Raw genomic sequence first — 26446 nt, forward strand, 5'->3', positions numbered from 1 at the left:
TGCTTCCGGGTTTGGCAATTATGAATAAAGATGCTATAGGCATTAATGTGCAGTTTTTTTGTGTGGATGTAACTTTTCAAGTAATTTGGGTAAATACCAAGGAGTGCTGTTGCTGGACTGTATGGTAAAACTAATGAATTAGAGTTCCTATTGCTCCACATTTTCACCAGCATTTGGTATTGTGCGTGTTTGGATTTGGGCCATCCTAATAGGTTTGTACTAGTATCTCATTGTTTCAATTTGCAATTCCCTAATGACATATGATGTTCCATATCTTTTCATATGCTTATTTGCCATTTGTGTATCTTCTTTGGTGAGATGTCTGTTAAGGTATTTGAGCCAGTTTTTAATTCAGTTTTTTTTCTTGCTGAGTTTGACTTTGTATATTTGGTTAACAGTCCTTTATCAGATAGGTCTTTTTCAGATACTTTCCTCCCAGTCTGTGACTTCTCTTCTCATTGCCTTGGCAGTGTCTTTCCTAGAGCAGAAGTTTTAAATTTTAATGAAGTCTAACTTACCAATTATTTTTTTTGTGGATCTTGCCTTTGGTGAAGTTACTGTCATATCAGAGACGTTTGTTATCTTCTAGGAATTGGATAATTTTGCATTTTACATTTAAGTGCATAACCCATTTGAGCTAATTTTTGTGAAGGGTGTAATGTCTGCCTAGATCCACTTTTCTTTTTTGGCATGTGCTCCTGTGTCAAAGATCAGTTGACTATTTGTTTTAATGGATATGTGGACTCTATTTTGTTTCATTGATCTGTCTATTATATGACCAATATCACACTTTTTAAGGAGGCTTTATTTAGGGGCACCTGGGTGGCTCAGTGGGTTAAGCCTCTGCCTTCGGCTCAGGTCATGATCCCATAGTCCTGGGGTCAAGCCCCACATCGGGCTCCCTGCTCAGCGGGGAGCCTGCTTCTTCTTCTCCCTCTGCCTGTCTCCCTGCTTGTGTGCTCTCTCTCTCACAAATAATAAAATCTTAAAAAAAGATTTATTTGAGAGAGACAGAGACAGAGAGAATATGCACACAATTGGGGGTAGGAGCAGAGGGAGAGGGAGTAATATCAAGCAGACTCCCTGCTGAGTGCAGAGTCCGATGTGGGGCTTGGTCTCATGACCCTGAGGTCATGACCTGAGCCAAAACCAAGAGTCAGATGTCGAGGCTTACCTGACTGAGCCATCCAGGTGCCCCAGTATTATACTGTCTTAATTTCTGTTGCTTTTATAGTAAGTCTCAAAGTCAGATAGTGTCAGTTTTCTGACTTTGTTCTTCTGCAATACTGTATTGGCTATTCTGGGTCTTTTGCCTCCCCACATAAATTTTTGAATTAGTTTGTCGATACCCATAAAATAACTTCTGGGGATCATATTGAATCTGTAGATCAAGTTTGGAAGAACTTACCTCTTGACAGTATTGAGTCTTCCTATCCATGAACATAGAATAAATATCTTTTCATTTATTTAATTCTTTGATTTTTTTTATCAGAGTTTAGTAATTTTCTTCATATTAAAAAAAACATTTTGTTAAGTATAGAGCTGTTTCATTTTGGGGGGTTACTCATGTAAATGGTATTATAAATTTCACATTCCATCTGTTCATTGCTGATATATATATATAGGAAAGTGATGGACTTTTTTGTATATTAACTCTCTATCCTGCAACCTTGCTATAATTGCTTATCAGTTCCAGGAGGATTTTTTTTTAATTGGGTCTTCTACACAGACTGTCATGTCATCTGCAAAGAAAGACGGTTTTATTCCTCCTGTATTTATATGCCTTTTATTTTATTTTATTTATTCTTAACTACATTAGCTAAGACTTCCCACTATGATGTTGAAAAGGAGTGGTGAGAGGGGACATTCTTGTTTGTTCTTGATCTTAGTGAGAAAATTTCCATTTTCTCACCCTAAATATGACATTACCTGCAGATTTTTTATAGATGTTCTTTATCAAGTTGAGAAAGTTCCCCTCCATACCTAATTTGTTGAGTTTTTTTCATGGATATGTGTTGGATTTTGTCAAACGCTTTTTCTGCATCCACTGATAGGATCATGTGATTTTTTTTTTTTTTTGCTTTAGTCTATTCATGTAATAGATTACATTAATTGATTTTTTTAATGTTGAACCAGCCTTGGCCTGGAATAAATTCTACATGGTCATGGTGTATAAATCTTTTTATACATTGTTGGATTCAATTTGCTAATATTTTGTTGAGGATTTTTGCACCTATATTAATTTTTTTAAGCTCTTAAAAGATAACATTCATAGTTTGGGGCCATTCAAAACAAGGCTGCAGGCCAAATTTGGCTCATGTGTTATAGTTTGTCAACCCCTTTTCTAGAGATTACAATATGCATTCTTGACTTATTAAAGTGTAATATTTGTTGATAGTTTTAGCCTTTTCCCATACAGTGCAAGGGCTCTACAACACTTGTAATTCTACCTTTATTGACTTATATACCATTTAGTTATATATTTTAAGTCTATATATGTTAAAATCCCCAAGATATTATTTTATGCAGTCAGCATTATGCAGTCATAAATAGTATTATGCACATATTTCCAATTTTCATTTATCTTTATTTTTGTATTGTCCACATCTAAGATAATTTTCCTTGTGTATGAAGGACTCCTTTACTGTTTCTTTTATTGTGCATCTTCTGGGATGAATTTGTTTTGTTTATCTGAAAATGTCTTTATTTTACCGATATTCTTGAAAGATATTTTTTTGCTATATTTATAGAAACTTTGGCAGTTATTTTCTTTCAGCAATGTAAAGGTAATATTACATGTGTTCTGGCATTCATTGTTGAAGTCCTTTTTTTTTTTTTAAGATTTTATTTATTTGAGAGAGACAAAAATAACGAGCAAGAGAGAGAACAGGGGGAGAGAGAGAAATAGGCTCCCTACTGAGCAGGGGGCCTGATGTGGGGCTTGATCACAGGACTCCGAGACAATGACATGAGCTGAAAGCAGATGCTTAACTGTCTGAGCCACCCAATCGCCCCAAGTCAGTTCTTTTGTTGCCTTTTTTCAATGCACTTCGGTTCTTTTCCTGGCTGATCTTAAGATTTTTCCTTTTTCTTTAGTAAAATCTTAAGGTGATGTTCTTAGATGTGGATTTCTTAATGGGATGTATGTAGATTTCTTTTTATTTATGTGCTGGTGGTTATAGAACATTTTTGGTGGAAGTTGGCAACTTTTTTGGGGGGCGGCAGTTATTGTTTCTGTACTATTTTCTCTCCTTCTGGGACTCCAGTGGCATATCTGTTACAATAACATTTTAACTTTATTCTCTGTATTTCTTTCCTTTTTTGTATTTTTCTTACTTATTTTTATTTAAATTCAAGTTAGTTAACATATAGTGTAGCATTGGTTTTAGGAGAATTTAGTGATTCATCACTTACATGTAACACCCAGTGCTCATGCCAACAAGTGTCCTCCTTAATGTGCATGACCCATTTAGCCAGTCCCCCCACCTACCTCCCCTCTAGCAACCCTCAGTTCTCTATATTTAAGAGTCTCTTATGGTTTGCCTGCCTCTCTGTTTTTATTTTTCCTTCCCTTCCCCTATGTTTATCTGTTTTGTTTCTTAAATTCCACATATGAGTGAAACCATATACTTGTCTTTCTCTGAACGACATTTTTCATCTAGCATAATACTCTCGTTCCATCCATGTCATAGCAAATGTCAAGATTTCATTCTTTTTGTTGGGGGATTAATATTCTATCATACACACACACACACACCCCCCATGTCTTCTTTATCCGTTCATCAGTCGATGGATATTTGGGCTCTTTTTATAATTTGGCTATTTTTGATAGTACAGCTGTAAACAATGGGGTGCATGTGCCCCTTTGAATCAGCATTTTTGTATCCTTTGGGTAAATACTTAGAAGTGCAATTGCTGGGTCATAGGGTAGTTCTATTTTTAACTTTTTGAGGAAACTCCATACTGTTTTCCAAAGTGACTGCACCAGTTTGCATTCCTACGAACAGTGTAAAAGGGTTCCCCTTTCTCCACATCCTCACCAATGTCTGTTGTTTCCTGAGTTATTAATTTTAGTCATTATGACAGGTGTGAAGTGGTGTCTGATTGTGGTTTTGATTTATTTTTCCGTGATGATGACTGATGTTGAGTATCTTTTCACGTGTCTGTTAGCCATCTGGATGTCTTCTTTCAGAAAGTGTCTATTCATGTCTTCTGCCCATTTCTTAACTGGATTATTTGTTGGGTGTTGAGTTTGTAAGTTCTTTACAGATTTTGGACACTAGCCCTTTATCTGTTATGTCATTTGCAAGTATCTTCTCTCATTCCATTGGTTGCCTTTTAGTTTTGTTGATTGTTTCCTTCACTGTGCAGAAGGTTTTTATCTTGATGAGGTCCCAATAGTTCATTTTTGCTTTTGTTTCCCATGCCGCTGGAGACATGCCTAGTAAGAAGTCGGTGTTGCCAAAGTCAGAGAATTTCTCCTGCTTTCTCCTCTAGAATTCTGATGGTTTCCTGTTTTACATTTAGGTGTTTCATCCATTTCGAATTTATTTTTGTGTACGGTGTAAGAAAATGGTCTAGTTTCATTTTTCTGCATGTTGCTGTCCAGTTTGCCCAACACCTTGAAGAGACCGTCTTTTATCCATTGGATATATTTTTTTGAAGATTTTTTAAAGTTTTATTTATTTATTTGAGAGAGAGAGCACACATGCATGCTCATAGAGGGGTAGAGGGAGAAGGAGAGAAGCAGACTCCCCACTGAGCATGGAGCCTGAAGTGGGGCTTGATTCCACGACCTAGGAGATCATGACATGGGCCAAAACCAAGAGTCAGTGCTCAACCGACTGAGCCACCCAGGCGTACCTCCACTGGATATTCTTTCCTGCTTTGTTGAAGATTAGTTGGCCATACGGTTGTGGGTCCTCCTTTTTTTTTTTTTTATTTTTCATCCTTATTTCTCTTATATTCTTTTAACTTATCTTTTAATTACTTATTTTTGTTTTTAAAGATTTTATTTAATCATTAGAGAGAGAGTGCACATAAGCAGGGGGAAGGCAGAGGAAGAGGGAGAAGCAGGCTCCCCGTGGAGCAGGGAGCCTGATACGGGGCTCGATCCCAGGACCTGGAGACCATGACCTGAGCTGAAGGCAGACGCTTAACCATCTGAGCCACCCAGGCACCCCTTCTAATTACTACTTTAAGCTATGTCTTATCTAGGCTGTTATGCTTGCTCATTGAGTTTTTACTTTTGGTTGTAGAATTTTTCAGTTTTAGAGATTTCCCTTGGTTTCTTTTTATGGTTTCTTATTCTCACAAAATTCTCAACCTTGTTTTCTATTGTCTTGTACACAATAATGTAAGAAAATTTCTTTTAGAATCGTTGTTTAATAATTCTAATAGTGAGGCCCTTTTGTCTATTGTCTTTTTGCTTCTTGTGACTTTAATTCATGTCACCTTATCTTCCCAGGTACTTGAGTTTTAAAATTAAAAAAAATTCTTTATTGTGTCACATTTATTTGTAAAATTGTTTTTTAGAGCAAGTTGCAGCCTATTCTAATGTCATTCATCTAAATAACCCTTGTTAGGAATAATAAGGGCAAACCTTTAAAGTCTGTATCCAAAATGAAGGGGGTGTTCACCAGGGCTTCTCCACTCCTTGCTGGTGTAATCTGTGTATCTTTGAATTTGAAGACTGTCAGCAGGCATTCAGTCTCCCAGCCACCTCTCTGGAACTGGCAGATGCCTCTAGGGGAAGAGTGGTCCCAAATGCCAGTCTCATCTTTCTGCATCCACATTCTCTTCTGTTCCCATTTCGGTAAATATTTATTCTTTTGTTAGTTTCCATTGTCTTCAGATTATTAAAATACATGTCCAGCTTTTCTTGTCCTAAGCAGGAGGCTTGATCTAAATTACCTTTTCCTCTAGTACTGGAAGTGAAGACTCTTCAGATTTCTTGGTGTGAGAGATTGATAATACATTTCCCACGGTGTTTGAGGTAGTTGGGGTTTTTGTTTTTAGCTAAAAGCATTTTTATATAATTAGCATAAAAGATACAAGTTCTTTGTAAACTTGGAATATAGAATTGTGGAACCACTTTTGAAGGTCAGAAAGAATTAATGTTTTATGAGGACTTTCCGTCTATATTACTAGATATCTATTTGGAGGATACCATATTTTCCAAGATTATCATTGATAAGTTGATTATTACTGGACTGGAGAGCTGAATATATGTTCAAAACACTAAAAACAGATATAAAATTTATTCTGACCTTGGTAAGACTTGTGCAAATGGACAGATAGTTTTCTGTGATTCTGAAATATTCCTAGAGGAGAAAAGTCTGAAAATGACTATTGGCAGATGCAGCCCAGGAGTTCATAACTTTGAGTCAAGAAGATCCCAGAGGGCAGTACACATGTTTGCAATGGAACTAGAGTTGGAGATGAGGCTGTGAAAATTAATAATGGGAAACCTCATTAAAATGGAGATGGGAGATTCAGCAAGGGGAGCTCTCACTCCCTACCACTCATAGTCAGTTGTAGACCCAACAGGAAGATACGTACTTGATTTTGCACCTGGTTGCTCCTTTACAATCCCAACTGGAGGAAGAAACTTTTTTTTTTAAGGTTAATAAGGTAATGGTGGTGGTGATTGAGAAATGGATATCCTGCAATTAGTCCTGAAAAGCACTTGTAGTAGATTTTAGTGCCAAAAGGGAAGGATTTAAATCATTTTAACCCTGTTTTCCTAAAATGTCCAGGTCTTTGTGAATTTTATGTGCGATGGGACTGAACTTCCATTTTAAAGTAGGAGTTAGAATATTTACTGTCAACTGGAATAAGAAAAAAAAATTACTCATTTTATCTTAGAAATCTTTGTTTCATTTGTAGTGGGACTGAAGAATAGGTCTTGGTTTTTCTTATGTAGTTTAAGCTTTTAGCTAATTAAAATTAAAACCTGGGACACCTGGATGGCTCAGTTAGTTAAGTGTCTGCCTTCCGCTCAGGTCATGATCTGGGGTCCTGGGATCGAGTCCTGCATTGGGCTCCCTGCTTCATGGGGAGCCTGTTTCTCCCTCTGCCTCTGCCCCCCCCCCGTCTCTTGTGAATGAATAAATAAAGTCTTAAAAAAAAAAAAGACCTTATAATACTTTTTGGTGGTATTATTACAAAGTATGAGGTAAGTTTATTATATGTTTCTATCTTTTAAAAATTATTTGGATCAAAAAGCAGGTCAAAATTACATGCCAGTTTTATGATCCAGTTAATTAATTCCCTGACAAATAACTTACTTTTGATAGGATAATGTTGTGGCAGCTGTTACAAACAGTGCATTGTTGCACGTTTAACATGAGTAAGAACTTTTCTTGGAGGACTTTGTCCCTTCTGTTAAAATGTGATTTGACAGGAAACCAAAGTAACTTCAATTTTAGTTTAAAAGTCTTAGGTAGGGCGCCTGGGTGGCTCAGTTGGTTAAGCGACTGCCTTCGGCTCAGGTCATGATCCCGGAGTCCCTGGATCGAGTCCCGGCATTGGGCTCCCTGCTCAGCAGGGAGTCTGCTTCTCCCTCTGACCCTCCTCCCTCTCATGTGCTCTCTCTCTCAAATAAATAAATAAAAAATCTTAAAAAAAAAAAAAAAGTCTTAGGTAATATGCAGACATCACATTAATTTATCAGAAATGGTATATTAAAAGAAAAACTAAGTAATTTGATGGTTGGTTTTATGTGCTAAAGATCTTGTAGTAGGAAAAGGTATTTCATGATGACTCATGACTGAGGGAGATGCTATTAGAAAAAAATACATATAATCTTCACAAAGATTCATGAAGCTGAAGGGGAGAGAATTATTTTGATGAAAACTTTTGTTTTTAATTATTTACAATAAGAACACTCTGTCATCATTTTTTTTTTTACTTCTAAATATAACAAACAGTTACTTTCATAATCCTGGATCAGTGCTTTTGGGGATAGCTGAAGTGATTTACTTTGCTGTTCTTAGTGCATAACACATAGGTGATTAACATTTTTGTGTTGACTGATTTCTCATATGAGTCTGCAGCATGAGTACAGTTCACCTTGTGTCAGATAAAAGACCCTTTGTAGCATTAATCACATAGTTACTTGCTGAAGGTCATCTTTGTGAAGATTATAATTTTCTCTAACCATTTGTCAAGTTCTAAGTGGCTTTTCTCTGATTTCAGAGTATGGATTTTGTAGTAGGATCATTCTATGAAGTTTACCATAGTAGCTTCAGGGAATATCCATGGTTTGTGAATCCGGGAGTACCTAAACTAGAAGAGTCAGTAATTCTAGTTAGGTTAATAATTAAAGATGTGACATTGATGGTCACAGAAACTTAGTGTGGAGTAAAGAAAATGTGTTAAGGTACGATTCAACTTTGTTCTTTTTGTTTTATGAACAATTAAAAAATCGGAAAATTTGGGTTTTGTTATAGAAATGATAGTTGAATAACTAGAAGGGATAAAAAGAATGTCATAGTGAATGAGTTTAATTCATCACTAACTAAGTGCATTTCTCTGTGCAGGTATAATTTGGCATCCTGAGAGTCTGTCTTAGGAAGAAGGAAGTGGAAAATACCCTTGAAAAAAAGAAAGCTAAGACAAAAAGGAAGCCAGACTTACTTTTATATGGTCAACTGCTCACTTACCAATATGGATACTTTTCCCACTATTTTTCCTCCTGGTGGAGACAGCGGGGTGACAAATTCTCAATCTGAGTTCCAAAAAATGTTAATTGACGAAAGGTTACGATGTGCACATCATAAAACTAACTATCAGACTCTTAAAGCTGAACACACAAGGTAAATTGCTTAAATTTGGAGGTAAGGGGCTTTATTAAGAAAATTATTTTTGTCCGAACGTTTGCTCTGGAACATACAGTATAATTTTGTTAGTTTGCAGTATATACATTTAAAACTTCTTGGGGTGCCTGGGTGGCTCAGTTGTTAAGCGTCTGCCTTCGGCTCAGGTCATGATCCCAGGGTCCTGGGATTGGGCTCTGCATCCGACTGCCTGCTCTGCGGGAAGCCTGCTTCTCCCTCTCCCACCCCCCTTGCTTGTGTTTTCCTCTCTTGCTGTGTCTCTCTCTGTCAAACAAATAAATAAAATCTTTAAAAAAAAAAAAATTTAATACAGTGAAATTTTTGCTTTAAGATTACTTTATTCAAAACTAAACTAAACATGGTCCCAAGTGTGCTATGAATTTATAAGTCTTGCTTTGAAAGTAGCAAGACATATAAAATGTCTAGGTGGCTAAGTGTGTTTTTCCTTTCCCCCAAGTAAAATTGTATTAATAAACTATAGTGTTAATAATTAAACTCTATAAAGAAAAGAGGTTTATGAATATATGAAATTGGTCTTGTTCTGTAGTGTTGGTTGACTTCACATAAAGTAATGCAATTAGGATAAAGCAAAGGATATCCTTAAAGTTGAATTTTTTCTTTTTTTAAAAATCAGATTGCAAGATGAGTACATAAAGTCACGACATGAGCTAAAGCGCCTGTTAAATGAAAAGCAGACTGACCAGGAAAAATTTCAGCTGCTGCTTGAAGAACTAAGAGGGGAATTAGTAGAGAAAACTAAAGACTTAGAAGAAATGAAACTGCAGGTAAGAAAATACATTTCAGTTAGTACTATTGGGGAAAAAATTTCCTCTGCCCTTCTGGGTCCTTCTAAACTGGATAAGAATCAAATTGGCATGAGATTAGATTAATAAGAGAAAATCAAATTTAGTTTCAAAAGTATGCAGAATCCACACAAACATCACAAACATGAAATTCCAAAGATAGGCAACAGTAGGCTTATATGACATCCTGAGCTAGGGAGACAGGTAAAGTCTGGGGATACAAAGGGAAAGCAGATCATTAGCAGGATGGTGAGAGAATTTTGGAAAACAAAGGTTGCCCTGTTAAGCAGATAAATTTCTTAGGTAAAAAGGAACCTCTGTTAATAGCTCTCTTCTTGGTATAGCCTCTCTTTCCAATTAAATTTAGGCAGTTGAGAGGGAGGTAAAGAGCTTTTCCTAAATCTGCTGGGTTTTGATTGCTTTTAAATCAAAACAGTCTTCATGCCAAAACAGCCCATCCTGGGGAGGCCTGCCTTTTGCACCTATGATACAAAAGTAGTCCGATGTTGCTAAATTTGGTGAATTCTGCCTACATTCTTAATGAGTATTTTGCTGTTGTCCACATGGTATAATTTAATATTCTTTCATATATTCTGGAATGTTAGTTACCATGTGGGATTTAGCCATGAAACTGTTGTTTCATGTAAATTTGTATTATATTACCTGTCCTGATTTAAATATTTCACTCTTCAGAATAATTGCGGGAAAGGCTGGTTTGAATTGATAAATATTGAGAGTTAAAAATATTTTTTTGAAGAAAGTTCTACTGATTTTCTTTTAAGTACTATAACTGCAGCTGAGCTAAAAAAGACATATTAAAAATTTTTTTCATTACTGAGGTATAGTTGATAAGACTGATAGTTATTTTTAAGGGACTTCTTAAAAGACTATAAAAACAATATGTGCACTTATTTTATGTGTGCAGGGTAAATGGAGTTTCTAAAGCAGAGGATAGTACTATCATTTCATTTCTCATTTGCCTAGAAAGGAGACCAAAACTAAACTTACTATAAATTTCAAATTAGTAGATATTAGCAATTATATTTTCCTGTGTTCATTTAATCTCTAAATGGTACCAGCTGTGTATTTCTGTTTAGTGCTTGGTACAAATGATAAGTATTTTTAATACTGGAGTCAGAAGTTGGTAAGAGTAAAAAGCTACCTTTTCAGTCATCTAATATGGCATATCACCCAATTCATGGATTCCTTTGACAGCAGTGTTAGAAGTTGGTTATTCAGTATCTTTTTGAAATCTTCCATTGTTGGGAACACCATCACTAAGCTTGGGTTGGAGCCTCTATTGTGGTGTTTTATTCTTAGGTGTATTTAGGACATTTAAACAAAAACCTCACAAATAGGAGTTGAATAGGCAAATGTAATTTAAGCCTATAGAATTGGTGGATTAATTTGTTTTGCAAAAATTGAGCGGCCATAGAAATGAGAATCTGTGAGCACTGATTCCAAGGAATTCTTCCAAATATTCTTCTGGCACTGTAGATATAAACACTCTAGTCTTCTTTAGCTTATTGTTTGCACATGCTTGGTACAAATAAGCATGTCTCCATGTCAGTTTGAAGAAACAGTAATTATATTAATATCAGATAAAATTTACTTCAAGACAAAAAGTGTCACTTAAGGTAAAAAAGGTCATTTTTATAACCAAAAAAAGGGTCAGTTCACCAGTGAGATGATGACCTTCAACAAACATCTGTTTTTATGCTTTAGTTTTGTCATGTGGTAAAGAGGATAAAAGTTGTTAACAGTGGTTTTTGTGAGGACTGATGAAATAACATGTATATTTTTAGTATAGTGTCTGACACATAGTAGATACTCATGAATGATGGCATTTATTCTATTTGAATGCAGGCTCCGTAAGGGCAGGAACTCTTTCAGTGTGTCTTCAGTGCTCAAGTAGATTTCTGTTTGTATTTATATATTTTATAATATGTTAGCAAATTTTTGTTGAATGAATGACATGAAGAAGTAGAATAAATGGATGACTCGGAATTGAGGTTCTGTTCATATATAATACAATGTTCTTTCTTGTCTCATATGTACCTAAAGCTTCAGCATCTTAGAGTTAATGATGCTCTCATTGTTTCATATCTGTAATGAGTTAACTTGTGTCCGCCAAAAAATATGTTAAACTTCTAATGCCCAGTACCTCAGAATGTGACCTTGTTTGAAAATAGTCTTTGCTGTTGTAATTAGTTAAGATGAGGTCATACCGAAGGATGATGGGCCCTTAATCCAATGTGACTGGTGTCTTTCTAAGAAGAGGAGAACAGACACAAGGACAGAAACACAGGATGAAGGGCAGGGAGTGAGGTGGGGCGAATGTCCTGTCATGACAGAAGCAGAGATTGAAGGGCTGCAGCTGCCAAGCAAGGACAGGGATCAACAGCACACCACCAGAAGCTAGGATGAGGCAAAGAAGGATCCTTCCCTTCAGGGAGTGTGGCCTTGCTGACAACTTGATTTCGGACTTCTAGCCTCCAGAGCTGTGAGACAATAAATTTCTGTTGTTTTAAGATAGCCAGTTTGTGGTATTTTGTTGTCGTAGCTCTAGGAAACTAATACACTATTCAAAGCCGAATTCCTTTTTGGAACATTTGTGACACAGGGATCTTTATTCTCTGCCTCCGTGCTTTCAGTAGGAGAGAACTTAGTGAATGTTTAAAGTGATCCAGTTTCATTTATGGATTGGAATATGTTAAGTATTTTCCCTGTCATATTGAAATGAAATCATCCTCCCTGTAGCCTCTCTCTTGCTTCTTGTACTGTTCCTTGGATCTACACAAAATAACTTTAGACATTTCTCCATGTGATAACTTCCCAGATGTTTGCTGACAAATATATTTTGTCTGGTAAAGTTTCTGTTTTTCAAGAGAAACATAAGTGGTTTCTCTATGATATTTATCTGGCAAAAATAAACTAAAATAAAGATCTATATTATGTATGCATGTTGAAGCTAAATTTAGCTATTTGCTTTATGGATGTTAGCAATTTGTACGAGTTGAATAAAATTAAACTCAACAAAGTAGAAGCAATAAGAAATATGTTAGTAAATGTTTATGAAAGATGATTATTTTCAGGATATACATGTATTATCTTGTCTACCTACAAAATGCCTTTTCTGAGCTAAGATTTAATATCCCTTCGGCTTTTATAGAAAAATGATACAAAAGATAATCAATTAAAGAATATTTCTATGTCACTTGTGTAGTTGTAGTGAATGGAAATAATAATAGTGCCTAACTTATATGATGATTGTAAAGACGAAATGAGTTAGTGCATAGAAAGTGTTAGTACACGGGCGCCTGAGTGGCTCAGTCGTTAAGCGTCTGCCTTCGGCTCGGGTCATGGTCGCAGGGTCCTGGGATCGAGCCCCGCACTGGGCTCCCTGCTCAGTGGGAAGCCTGCTTCTCCCTCTCCCACTCTCCCTGCTTGTGTTCCCTCTCTTGCTGTCTCTCTGTCAAATAAATATTAGAAGAAAAAGAAAAGAAAGTGTTAGTACAATGCTTTGATATAGAAAGTGGATAGAACATGTTAGCTGTTGTTATAGTGTTATTATGTACCATGTTATGAGTTATTTGATAATATTTCTGTTACAAATTTTAGAAGTTACTTTACCAAAAATTTATATGCTTTTCTTTGTGCCAGGCAATGGAAACTATATAACCCAGTATGTTTCCCATTTTATTTGGCTGCTAGGAAGCTCAGAGCTAAATTTATTATTCAGTTTGTCATTAGTTTTTTTAGGAATCTCTGGCACAGCAGTATCTGCCTTCTTAAAACATTCTTCGAAAAATACTGGTCTGTTTTATATTATTAATATGACAAGTGTTGATGTAATATAGATTTAATATAGGTAATGACACATGGACTGTTGTATGATAAAGCATTCTTGTAAGTTTCTTTTGAGACAAGTGGTGGCAGTATTCCATTAGAAGTCTAAGACACAGCATACTTTTCTCCTAAAATGGCATGGAGAAAATCCTCTAATTCTGTGTCTTTGGTGTGTGTGTGCTTTGGCAGGGTTGGGAGGGAAGATAGATTTTTCTTATGTGTGTGTGCTTGTTTTTTATAAGATTCTTAGGAGATAACAAAAAGATCTTGTTGAGATTTTTTTTTTTTTAAATCAGAGACCTTATAGATTACAAGATTCTTGTGTAGTTACCAACTTCAGTGTTCTTTTCTCCTTTGTGTGGATCATATTTCCATTGGTACCATTTTCCTACTGTCTTAAGGACTTTCTTTAATGTTTCTAAAGTAAGATCTATATGAGAAATTTTTTCAGCTCTTATATATCTAAAAATAATTGATTTTAAAGATAGTTTTGCTGAGTATTTATTTCTAGGTTGACTATTTTCCCCCCTAGTACTTTGAAGATGTTGCTCTTCTGTCTCCTCACTTATGTTGTTTCACATAAGAAATTTGCTGTCATCTTTATCTTTGTTCTGTGTATACAGTGAGTCTTTTCTTCATGGCTGCCCTTAAGATTTTCTCTTTATTGCTGATTTTGAGCAATTTGATTAATATGACTTTGTACTTCATATTTACGGTGCTTAGGGTTTATTGAGCTTCTTGGGTCTGTGGGTTTACAGTTTTCATCACCTTGAGAAAATTTTTGTACGTGACTTCTGAAAATATTTTTTTCTGCCTCCTCTTTTATCTCCTTTGGGGATTCCATTATTAGGCCATTTAAACTTCTCCCATAACTCACTGATGCTCAGTTTATTTATTTTCAATCTTTTTTGTCTCCTTGTTGGATTTTGGGTAGATTCTGTTGTCCTGTCTTCAAGTTCACTGATCTTTTTTCTTCTGCAGGATCTCATCTTCCATTAATCCCATATAGTATATATTTTTCATCTCAGAAATTGTAGTTTTTACACTGAAGTCCAATTTAGGTCTTTTTAATAACTTCCTTATATCTACTTAACATGTTCAGTCTTTTCTCTAGCTTTTTGAACATACGGAATTCAGTTATAATAACTATTTTAATGTCTTTGCTAATTCTAACACCTGTATCACTTCTGGGTTGGTTTTGGTTGATTGATTTTCTTGTTTATTGTGGGTAGTATTTTCCTGCTTCTTTGCATGCCTGATAAATTTTTATTGGATGGTAGACATTGTAAATTTTATGTTGAGTGCTAGATATTTTTGTATTCTGATATTCTTGAACTTTGTTCTGGGACAGTTACTTGGAAACAGTTTCATCTTTTTGGGTCTTGCTTTTAAAGATTTGTTAAGTGAGAGCAGATTAATATTTAGTGCTCACTACTTGCCACTGCTGAGAACCTTCTGAGTACTCATTTCTCAATGAAATGAAGGTTTTCAGTCTGGCTTTTGGAAAAAGGAACTATTCATAGCTCTGTGTGAGCTCAGATTACTCATCCATATGATTCATCTTTTCCTGGCCTTAATTAAATATTTTCCTTACATACATGTGCTGATCGGGGTACTCTTCTGAATGAGCCTTTTGCAGATCTTCGTAATTTTGTTTCTGTGCCACCCTCTTTTCTGCTACCCTGCTTGTGATTCTAGCCACACTGCTCTCCCTGGATTTTTGTTCCATTTGCTTTTAAGTCAGAGAGTTCATCAGATTCTGCCTGGATATCCCTTCCTGTGCATGGCCTGGAAGCATTCTCAAAGCTTACTTTCTTTGTTGTTTGTCTCTCAGGGATCTTTGTTGCTTAATTATGCCCACTATCTTGAAAATGTTTGATTTTTGTTTATTCTTTTATTTGTTTTAGGCAGGAGAATAAATCTGATCTCTATTATGCCATCTGTTGGAAGTGGAAGCCCTTTTATTTCTAATTGGTACTTGTTTGAGATTTCTGTAATTAAAGGTTAAAGTAGAAAGGGTGGTTGTGTTGCATCCTCACATACCCATCAATACTTGTTTTATCTTCTGACATCCCTGCTCTGTCTTTCAGCCCTTCTGGATTATTTTGAAGCAAATCATCTCAACTCTAGTATTTTAGTATATATCTTTATATCAAGGTAATCTCTCCTTTAAAAGCATAGCCACAATACCATTATCATAAGTACTTATTCCCTAATGTCTTTTAATACTGCATCTTTGTTCACATTTCCCTAATTTCCCCACAGTTCTGCTTATTTTTTAAAAAAGATTTTATTTATTTATTCGAGAGAGAGCGTGAGCGAGAGAGTGAGAGAGAGAGCATGAGCAGGGGAGAGGGGCAAAGGGAGAAGCAGACTCCCCGCTGAGCAGGGAGCCCAACGTGGGGCTCCATCCCAGGATCCCAGGATCATGCCCTGAGCCAAAGGCAGATGCTTAACCAACTGAGCCACCCAGGTGCACCCAGTTTTGCTTATTTTTAAAGTTGTTTTGTTTGAAACAGGATCTAAATAAGGTTTATCTATTATTCTTTACCTTTTAATTACCACCCCTTCTCACTTTGGACTCTTGATACTATCACCCAGACTCTTGACATCATAAACCAGATTATAATAAGAGCTTTCTATGTGATTTCCCAGCTCCACTCACTGCCTCCCCCACTCCTGCCCTAGTCACCAGTTTTCTCCCACCAAAGGTTTTGATCCATCTTGCTTCTTCCTAAAATATAGATATGGTGATGCCATTCTTAAGCTTGAATACCTTCAGTGAATAAGCAAAGTACAGAAAAATGTGTATAGTATGCCTTTCTTTATGTAAAAATTAAAAAGTGGTGTTTATGCTTATATATTTGTATGTTGTTTCAAGACGAATATATAAGAGGTTAGCCATGATTGCTTCTTAAGAGGGAAACTGGATAACTGAAGGAAGAAGACTTAGTTTTTTAATACTTTTTTTGTTTGAATTATGTATGTAATTATATTTATTCATTTTAAGTAAAAAAAAAAAAATACTGTTGAATACTGAGTAAATTATAAGAGTCTGAATCTGATATTTAGGAATCTTCTACTTATAGCTCGCATCTCTTTCCCTTTTGTTCCCAGCCAGGATGTAGCTCTCCTAAGTGGCATTTGGAAATGTTTCAGCATGGCCTTGATTGTCACAGTATCTAGAGAGCATCAGTGCACAAGGATCCAGGATTCTAAATTGTCTGTAGTGCTTAGTGCAGTTCAATCCAAAATGCCTTTAGCATACCTTTGAGGAGCACTTTTTTCCCCCCAGGGAATTTAAAATGTTATCCATTCTTAAGTTTCCGGCTCTGTTTAAGCTTTAGTTTTCCCATACCTTTGATGTGCCACTATTTCTGTACTTAATATTTTTTCTGTTGGTCTTTACCTGTCTGATAAGCCTATATTGGTTATTTTTATAGTTATTTGTATGTATGTTATTTTTCATATGAGAGTTTGAACTTCTTATGGGGCAAGAAATGCTTCCTGTGAGTTTTTGTGATCTTTACAAAGTTAGACTGTATGCTTCAGTTTCTGTAAAAAAAAGGGGGGATGATAATATAGCTACATTGAGGATCATTACAGGGATTAAATCAGTTAATGCATGGAAGATATTTAGAACAGTATGTTATATAGATTATATAGTATGTTGCAGAATGTTTTGTATGTAGTAAGTATTCATTCAGTGAAGTTTTTGGACTGTTTGGAGTATTTATGAATAAATGAATGAATTAAACTGAATATTACTCTTCACTTTGAGGTTAATGTAAGTACATGCTAGGTTTTTTTGTTTTTTTTTTGTTTTAATATTTTATTTATTTGACAGAAAGAGATACAGCGAGAGAGGGAACATAAGCAGGGGGAGTGGGAGAGGGAGAAGCAGGCTTCCCGCCAAGCAGGGAGCCTGATGTGGGTCTCGTTCCCAGGACCCTGGGATCACGACCTGAGCCGAAGGCAGACGCCCAATGACTGAGCTAGCCAGGCGCCCCTCCATACTAGGTCTTTGTTTGTTTGTAATTTTTTTGTTTGTAATTGAGTGATCCTATGTGCCCAGGCAGTGGTGTGAGGTGTTGGGAACACATCATGGTGAATTAAGACTGTGTTTGCCCTTCAGGAGCTTACATAAATACTTAATCATTTTTTGAAATATGAGTTCTATAAGAGAACATAACAGGGAGGAGCCTTGTTTTGGTGCTCAGAGTAAAAGTCAGCCTTTTCTGATCGAAAATAAGTCTGAAGAATTCTCTATGGTGTACCAGATTATTACACCTTTGTTTTGATTTCTTTAGGAGATAGACTGTTAGCCATTATATAAAACATGGTAACCTTAGCTGCCAACAGAGTTATTCCTAATAGTCACAATAATAATAATAATCAGTTACTATCTTTATCTCATGTTAATGGAATTTTTGACACATCTGAGAGCCTGAAATTGAGATCTTCAAGTATTGTTTCAAATGATAGTTCTATTTATATAGTGATTACTGTAGAATTAGGTATATTGTGAAATTTCTATGAATTGGATTTTATTATAATTAAGCATTGCAATTTGGTGTATTCTTGATTTTAGTATTTGTGATTTTATACTTAGAATGCTTTTTTCCTCTACATACTAGGTATTAACTCCACAAAAGTTGGAATTGTTACAAGCCCAAATACAACAAGAATTAGAAACTCCAATGAGAGAACGTTTTAGGAATCTGGATGAAGTAAGTGATTTATGTAGAAGGAACTGTGCATTTATCTTTATATGACTGATCAAAAGCCCCATTCTCTTATTCAGAAACCCTGCAGTAGCTCCCCTTCTAACTCAAGGGGCTTTTAGGGCTGCACAAGATCAGATCCCATTATCTCTCTGACTTCCTTCCCCCCATCCATATTGGCCTCTTTGATGTTTCTTTGGCACTCCAGAAATGAAGCAGATCGAGAATCTTTGCTATAGCTCTTACTTCTGGCATGAACAGTATCCTTCCAGATATCTCTTAGCCAACTTCCTCATTTCTCTCTCTCTTTTTTTTAAGATTTTTAAAATTATTTATTTGAGAGAGAGTGCGCGCATGTGAGAGAGCATGAGCAGGGGGTGGAGGGCAGAGGGAGAGGGCGAAGCAGGCTCCCCGCTGAGCAGGGAGCCCAACTTGGCGCTCGATCCCAGGATTCTGGGATCATGACCTGAGCTGAAGTCAGACGCTTAAGCAACTGGGCCACCCAGGCGCCCCTTTCTCATCTCTTTTAAGTCTTTGCTGAAAGACTTTGCTCTCAGTGTGGCCTACTTTGTGACCACCCTGTATCTCCATTTAATACTGCTTCCTGCCCTTCCCACCAGTTTTTTAAAAATTTTTTATTGTTATGTTAATCACCATACATCATTAGTTTTTGATGTAGTGTTCCACCATCACTTCTTAGACCTTTAGATCCCCATTTACCCTGCTCTACTTTTTATTTTTCTCTAGTACTTATCCTCTAATATTTTGTAATATCCTCTAATATCCTCTAATATTGTGCTTATTATTTTCTTTATTACCATCTCTAGAATGTAAGTTGCATGAGAGGAGGAACCTTTATCTGTTTGGTTCACTGTATAGTCTAAGTTCCTAGCCTGCAATAGGTGCTTAGTTAATATTTGTGGAATGAAAGAGTGTATTTCATGCAACCTCAGAAAAATTAAAATTTGTTACAGTTTTCCTTCAGACTGAAATGTTTCCTTCCTCCTATGAAATTTCATGTTGGTATAATATGATTAAATGTTTAATAAATGGAATAATAAAAGACATATATTAAGTACTATGCCAGACAATTTATATATGTAACCTTATTTAATGAATAGACTGGGCCTTATACATAACACATGAATATTGTCCCCTTCAAAATGGACCCCTTTGGAAAGCTGTAGTCTAGTGATGCTGCCATGGTACAAAATAGCTGTAGAATCCGCTTTTATAAATGGCTTATTGGCTTGGTAAAGTCGTCTTTTGAATATCCTCCTGGTGGGTAACCAAAGCATTATGCTTGGGAGTAGATTTAATTTTTGGATTTAAACAAAGCCATTTAGACCTAAGGTTAAGTGATCAAGTTAAGTAAAAGCTTTTTTTTTTTTTTAGTAAAATCATGAAACCCATTTTCTTGGTTTGTAAACTTGCTTGGAGAAATCTTTCAACCGAAGAGTTACAGTGAGCTGAATATTTTAGAAGGTGTTCTTATTACTTAATTTCCTGATGAATGTTGAAATAGCATCTCCTTCATCTTCTCTATTGCCTAAGTTCTTACTGATTTTAGAATGCCAAGAACTTTTGTAGTATTAGTAAGCAGAATTGGAACATACCAGAGATTCGCATGTGTTCTGGTTAGTCAGGAAAGTTGGTGCTACATATATTCTTTAGACTGCTGTGTTGAACTATCATTGTCATACTTGATTGAACCTTAAGTTATTGTACTAAATATTCAAATAATATTTTATCTACTTAGAATTCATCCTGACTGTTAGGAGGCTATTTTATATTTTACTATAGAGTTAATTTTTAAAATTTAACTAATTTTGAAAGGTATACTACATTATTAAATATTATTCTGTTAGGCCCACAGGTCAAAACTTTTAATGTGCTATTCGTTTTTATTATTATGAGAATCAGTGAGGAAATAAGGTAAACTGAATGGTAATTTGCTCTATTGGCACCTTCTCAAGAATGTACTGATTCTGTATGTAGGATACTTGCCATAAGATTTTTCCAGGGTTTAGGGGCCCTGGGTGGCTCAGATGGTTAAGCGTCTGTCTGCCTTTGGCTCGGGTCATGATCCCAGAGTCCTGGGATTGAGCCCCACATCGGGCTCCTTGCTCAGTGGGAGGCCTAATTCTCTCTCTCGCTGTGTCTCTCTATGTCAAATAAATAAAAAATCCTTAAAAAAAGAAAAAAATTTTCCAGGGTTTACTTATATTTCTATTAAGCTTATTTTTTGCTTTTTAGAATGGCTTTCAATAAAATTATATTTGCAAAAGTGATTTTTGGAGTGAGTACAAATTTCATTTATAAACGTGTCATAAATTACACTCTCCTTTTAATTTAGGAAGTGGAAAAGTATAGAACTGAATATAATAAGCTTCGCTATGAACATACATTTCTCAAATCAGAATTTGAACACCGGAAAGAAGAATTTGCACGTATTTTAGAAGAAGAAAAAATAAAATATGAATCAGCGGTGAGTGATTATACTAGTTTAGTCATTATCCTTCTAGTCTGTAAAATTTTATGATTTTTTGTAAATTCCAAGTTAGAGTTGATTGCATAATTAAGTTTCATTCATTAATGGTAAAGTATTTGGCATGAAATTCATCTGTTCTACACTAACATTGTTTTTTGTGAACATTCTTTTTGGCTGTTAGCTTTTCCTCTTTTGTTCCTCCTTTATTTTGCCCTAGTCAATGGAGATAGTCTCTTTTCTTTCATAGAGAGACAGACTTCTTTCTACAAATACAGTTTTTTATATGACTTTTTTTATGTAGAACTGTCCCCCTCTACTTTTTGGAACCAAACCACATCCAGGAGAGCTCTGGCTGTCAGCCCATGTACCTTGTTTCTACTGACAGAAATAAGGGGTTTATACTTTAGGGTGTGCCCATCACATTCAAGAAGTGTACCTTGTTCTTTCTGACATCTACAACAGCAGAATTTTCTCTCTGCTGCCTACAGCATGTTCTCCTACTCTGTCTCTACTGCTTAGACAGCCTTTCTACTCATTTTATGTTTCATCTCCTAATTTTGCCAAAAATGAAATTTGTGTTTATCATTCTTTATGGACTTATATGTGATTTTTCAGGATAAAAAGAAATATCAGTTTTGTCCTGCTATATTCAAGTAAGAAATCTAACACTAGTGGAATTTGTAAACAACAACAACAAAAGACTTGGTATCTGTAGTTATGTGAAATATTCTTTGTACAAACACATCTGCATTATGTATTTATTGCATCATCCTTATTTGGAATTAAGAATTAGAATACACTCACCTTCCTTTACCAATTACTAATTGGATCAAACTGATCTATTCTTTTTATTATTTTTTAACTTTAAATTCAGTTAGCCAACATATAGAACATTATTAGTTTCAGATGTAGAGTTTAGTAATTCATCAGTTGCATATAACACTTAGTGCTCATCACATCACATGCCCTCTCCTTAATGCCCATCACCTAATTACCCTATCCCCCCACTCCCCTCCCCTCCAGCAACCCTCAATTTCTTCCCTATAGTTAAGAGTCTTTCATGGTTTGTCTCCCTCTCTGATTTCTTCCCATTCCGTTTTTCTCTCCCTTCCCCTATGATCCTCTGTGCTGTTTCTTATATTCCCCATATGAGTGAAACCATATGATAATTGTCTTTCTCTGGTTGACTTATTTCACTCAGCATAGTACCCTCCAGTTCCATCCACTTTGGCGTAAATGGTAAGATTTCATCCTTTCTGATGGCTGAGTAATAATTTCATTGTATATTATCCATTCATCTGTTGGTGGACATCTCCACTCTTTCCATAGTTTGGCTATTATGGACATTGCTGCTATAAACATTGGGGTGCACGTACCCCTTCGGATCACTACATTTGTATCTTTGGGGTAAATACCCAGTAGTGCAATTGCTGGGTCATAGGGTAGCTCTATTTTAAACTTTTTGAGGAACCTCCATACTGTTTTCCAGAGTGGCTGTACCAGCCTGCATTCCCACCAACAGTGTAGGAGGGTTCCCCTTTCTCCACATCCACGCCAACATCTGTCATTTCCTGACTTGTTCATTTTAGCCATTCTGACAGGTATCAGATGGTATCTCATTGTAATTTTGATTTATATTTCCCTGATGCTGAGTGACGTTGAGCATTTTTTCATGTGTCTGTTGGCCATCTGTATGTCTTCTTTGGAGAAATGTCTGTTCATGTCTTCTGCTCATTTCTTGACTGGATTATTTGTTTTTTGGGTGTTGAGTTGGGTAAGTTCTTTATAGATCTTGGATACTAGCCCTTTATCTCATATGTCATTTGCAAATATCTTCTCCCATTCCGTAGGTTGCCTTTTAGTTTTGTTGACTGTTTCCTTTGCTGTGCAAAAGCTTTTTATCTTGATGAGGTCCCAATAGTTCATTTTTGCCCTTGCTTCCCTTGCCTTTGGCGATGTTTCTAGGAAGAAGTTGCTGCAGCCAAGGTTGAAGAGCTTGCTGCCTGTGTTCTCCTCTAGGATTTTGATGGATTCCTGTCTCACATTTAGGTCTTTCATCCATTCTGAGTCTATTTTTGTATATGGTGTAAGAAAATGGTCCAGTTTCATTCTTCTGCATGTGGCTGTCCAATTTTCCCAACACCATTTGTTGAAGAGACTGTCTTTTTTCCATCGGATATTCTTTCCTGCTTTGTTGAAGATTAGTTGACCATAGAGTGGAGGGTCCATTTCTGGATTCTCTATTCTGTTCCATTGATCTATGTGTCTGTTTTTGTGCCAGTACCATACTGTCTTGCTGATGACAGCTTTGTAATAGAGTTTGAAGTCCGGCATTGTGATGCCACCAGCTTTGGTTTTCTTTTTCAACATTCCTCTGGCTGTTTGGGGTCTTTTCTGGTTCCATACAAATTTTAGGAGTATTTGTTCCATCTCTGTGAAATATGTCGTTGGTATTTTGATAGGGATTGCATTCAATGTGTAGATTGCTCTGGGTAGCATCGATTTTTAACAATATTTATTTTTAGTTACTGAGCAGACTGCTTCATGATTGTTTGATAAGTAAGAAGCTATATGAACATTGGAACATTTGGGTCCATTGGTAATACAGTACTAGAAAACTATAAATATTTATAATAGCCTTTTTTATTAAAAACTTCTTTACAGCTCTATTCACATATGATGTCTTGTTATAATAGTCACTGCGATGAAGCAGGACTGTATTATTTTATCCGTTTTAAAATGAGGACACTTGAAGCATAAGGTAAGCACCTTGCCCAGAGTCTCACAAAAAGTCAGCAGCCAAGTTTACCATAGAACTCAGGTGCCCCAACTACCAGCCCAAAGTTTTTAGTTTGGTGTGGCAATTTCAAATCATTGGTAATTATTTTTTTTTTTAAAGATTTTATTTATTTATTTGAAAGAGAGAGAGAGAGCTCACATGAGAGGGGGGAGGGTCAGAGGGAGAAGCAGACTCCCCGCCGAGCAGGGAGCCCGATGCGGGACTCGATCCCGGGACTCCAGGATCATGACCTGAGTTGAAGGCAGTCGTTTAACCAACTGAGCCACCCAGGCGCCCCAATCATTGGTAATTTCAATTAGGAGCCATCCAAAAACTAATTTTGTTCAAGAGATCTGTCAGTTTAAACTAATGATGGTGAAAGGTTTTGAATCTGTAATCATGACAGACTTAAAGGAATTACATTTAAAAATTTTCTTGTGGAAAATAGGAATGATAAAGATTTCCAGCCTAAAAATTGGTTTAGTGTATTAAAGAGTAACCAACCACTGAGGTTAAGGATACTGGTGCTTTAGTTTATATTTTGCATTTAAAACCTAATGTTGATGTTTATCTGGTAATGATTATTTGTGTTCTCTAGTTTCTTAGTTTTATTGTTTTTCTAAAGAATGAAACTTGCATCTGAAATCTGATGACTAATCTATTTTTCACCCATGAGAGGCCAAATAATATTTATAAAAATTTTTAAGGGGTTACTGGCATCATTAGTTTTCCTAATTTAAATGTCTTATGCAGAAATCTGAAGATAAACAGGTAGCTAAGAAGCCATAATTTGTAGAGACTAGAAAAATAAAACTTTCTGATAAGACCAAAGTTCTTTTCTTTCTACTTCCTGACTGAGTATGCAGGAACAGTATTAATTAGTGGATAATCGGTAATTGTTCTTTCATTCCATCAGTTATCTTAGTGATATGATTGTGGATCATGAAACAGCATTGAAACTTCAAAGAAAAGCCTACTCTTGCCATCTGCCAATTTTACAATTTAAACTGGTATAAAATATATTAGTTTGTACTAAAAATAATTGGCTTTTCTTGCATTAAGGATTCACACAATACTTGTGCATTTTCACTTTTTTTTTTTTAAGACTTTATTTATTAGACAGAGAAACACAGAGAGGGAACCACAAGCAGGGGGAGTGGGAGAGGGCGAAGCAGGCTTCCCGCTGAGCAGGGAGCCCGATGTAGGGCTCGATCCTAGGACCCTGGGATCATGACCTGAGCTGAAGGCAGACGCTTAACGACTGAGCCACCCAGGTGCCCCGCATTTTCACTTCTACAGATAAAAGAAGTAACTGAATGTTCTTTACTGTGTTCTTAGGTGAATACTTCAGGAAGATTTTGTTAGTGTTTTCATGAGAAGCACTCTAGTGATTCACATTTTCCTCATGATACTCTGAATTAAAAGGAATGATATGAAAGTAGATGTCTTTATAAGTAAGATAATGTCATGGTTTCTCAATGCACTCAGCTATAAGAACATATTAAGTCTGGGACTTCATACAGATGAAATTCTGAAGTTGTATGTATAAGCATTATTCAAAGTGGTACTGTTGTGTTTTTACTTTGTTATTTGGTGTCTCATTTTATATTCTGCAAATAGTAATGAACAATACAAAGAGTTATAGGTATAGGTGATTATACTGGTCAACTGAATGAGTGCAAGAAGCAGGAGTAATTCAGTGGGGAAGTATGTAGGTTTTGAGAGAGGGGCAGTGAATACTGAATCATATGAAAAACTTTAGAATGACAGTATTATAATGACAAGTGCCTGAGATTATGCCGTCTGGCTTTCCAAACTTGGTTTTTTTGTTTGTTTTTTTGTTGTTGTTTTTCTTAAGATTTTATTTATTTGAGAGAGAGAGAATGAGTGGAGGGAGGGGTAGAGGGAGAAGCAGACTCCCCGAGTCCCCATGGAGCAGGGAGCCCAACTCGGGATTCGATCCCAGGACTCTGGGATCATGACCTGAGCCGAAGGCAGACGCTTAACCAACTGAGCTACGCAGGCGCCCTTTTTATTTATTTGAGAGAGAGAGCAAGCGAGAGAGAGCGAGCGAGCACATGTGTACGACCCGGGTGAGAGTCAGAGAGAAAAGCAGACTCCCTGCTGACACTCAACTGACTGAGCCACCCAGGTACCCCTGTACCTTGGTTTTTATGGGGCTGGTGAGAAGCCAGAATTCCTGTGGCAGAAAGGAGAACTTTTCTGGGTCCTTGTTACCACATGCTATTTTTTCTTACAACACTGGTAGCACAAAACTGATAATCATTTTCAAGTTTTGGTCTTTATTCTGACACACATATCATGAAACCTCTTAAAACACATCCTAGGGGCGCCTGGGTGGCTCAGTTGGTTAAGCGACTGCCTTCGGCTCAGGTCATGATCCTGGAGTCCCAGGATCGAGTCCCGCATCGGGCTCCCTGCTCGGCAGGGAGTCTGCTTCTCCCTCTGCCCCTCCCCCCTCTCATGTGCTCTCTCTCATTCTCTCTCTCTGAAATAAATAAATAAAATCTTCAAAAAAAAAAAACATCCTAAATTTGTCCTGGTATGTTCTGAACCTCTAGGTGGCCTATAAGGCTCCTTTATCTAAAATATTCCAAGTTCTCTGACTAGCACCCTTCTCAGATATTATAAACCATATTATAATAGGCAAAAGTCTCCCAAATTAAAACTAAGGTACCTCCCAATGGGAATTCTCTGGAATGGATTTTGGCAAACCTTTTAGAAGGGCTCTGTGGAATCTTACTCATTAAAATTCTCTGTATGGGGCGCCTGGGTGGCTCAGTCGGTTACGCATCTGCCTTTGGCTCAGGTCATGATCCCAGAGTCCTAGGATCGAGCCCTGCATCAGGCTCCCTGCTCAGCGGGGAGTCTCCTTCTCCCTCTCCCTCTGACCCCTCCCCCACTCATGCTCTCACTTGCTCTCTCTTAAAAATGAATAA

General features: G+C 36.5%; 1 protein-coding gene across 4 annotated transcripts in view; it reads left to right on the forward strand.

Annotated features, from left to right (window-relative positions):
- Positions 1-26446, forward strand: part of CEP83 (centrosomal protein 83) — a 132606-nt gene that overhangs the window by 39923 nt on the left and 66237 nt on the right. For 3 of the 4 annotated variants that reach the window (XM_021687331.2, XM_021687329.1, XM_021687332.2), the window contains exons 2-5: positions 8544-8819; positions 9475-9625; positions 18130-18222; positions 20573-20704. In XM_021687331.2, coding sequence (XP_021543006.1) covers positions 8647-8819; positions 9475-9625; positions 18130-18222; positions 20573-20704 — 549 coding nt within the window. In that variant the 5' untranslated portion in view covers positions 8544-8646. The remainder of the gene's footprint in view (positions 1-8543; positions 8820-9474; positions 9626-18129; positions 18223-20572; positions 20705-26446) is intronic. The other variant, XM_021687330.2, reaches the window with a different exon arrangement.

Source organism: Neomonachus schauinslandi, chromosome 5 (genome assembly GCF_002201575.2).
Source record: "Neomonachus schauinslandi chromosome 5, ASM220157v2, whole genome shotgun sequence".
NCBI lineage: Eukaryota > Metazoa > Chordata > Mammalia > Carnivora > Phocidae > Neomonachus > Neomonachus schauinslandi.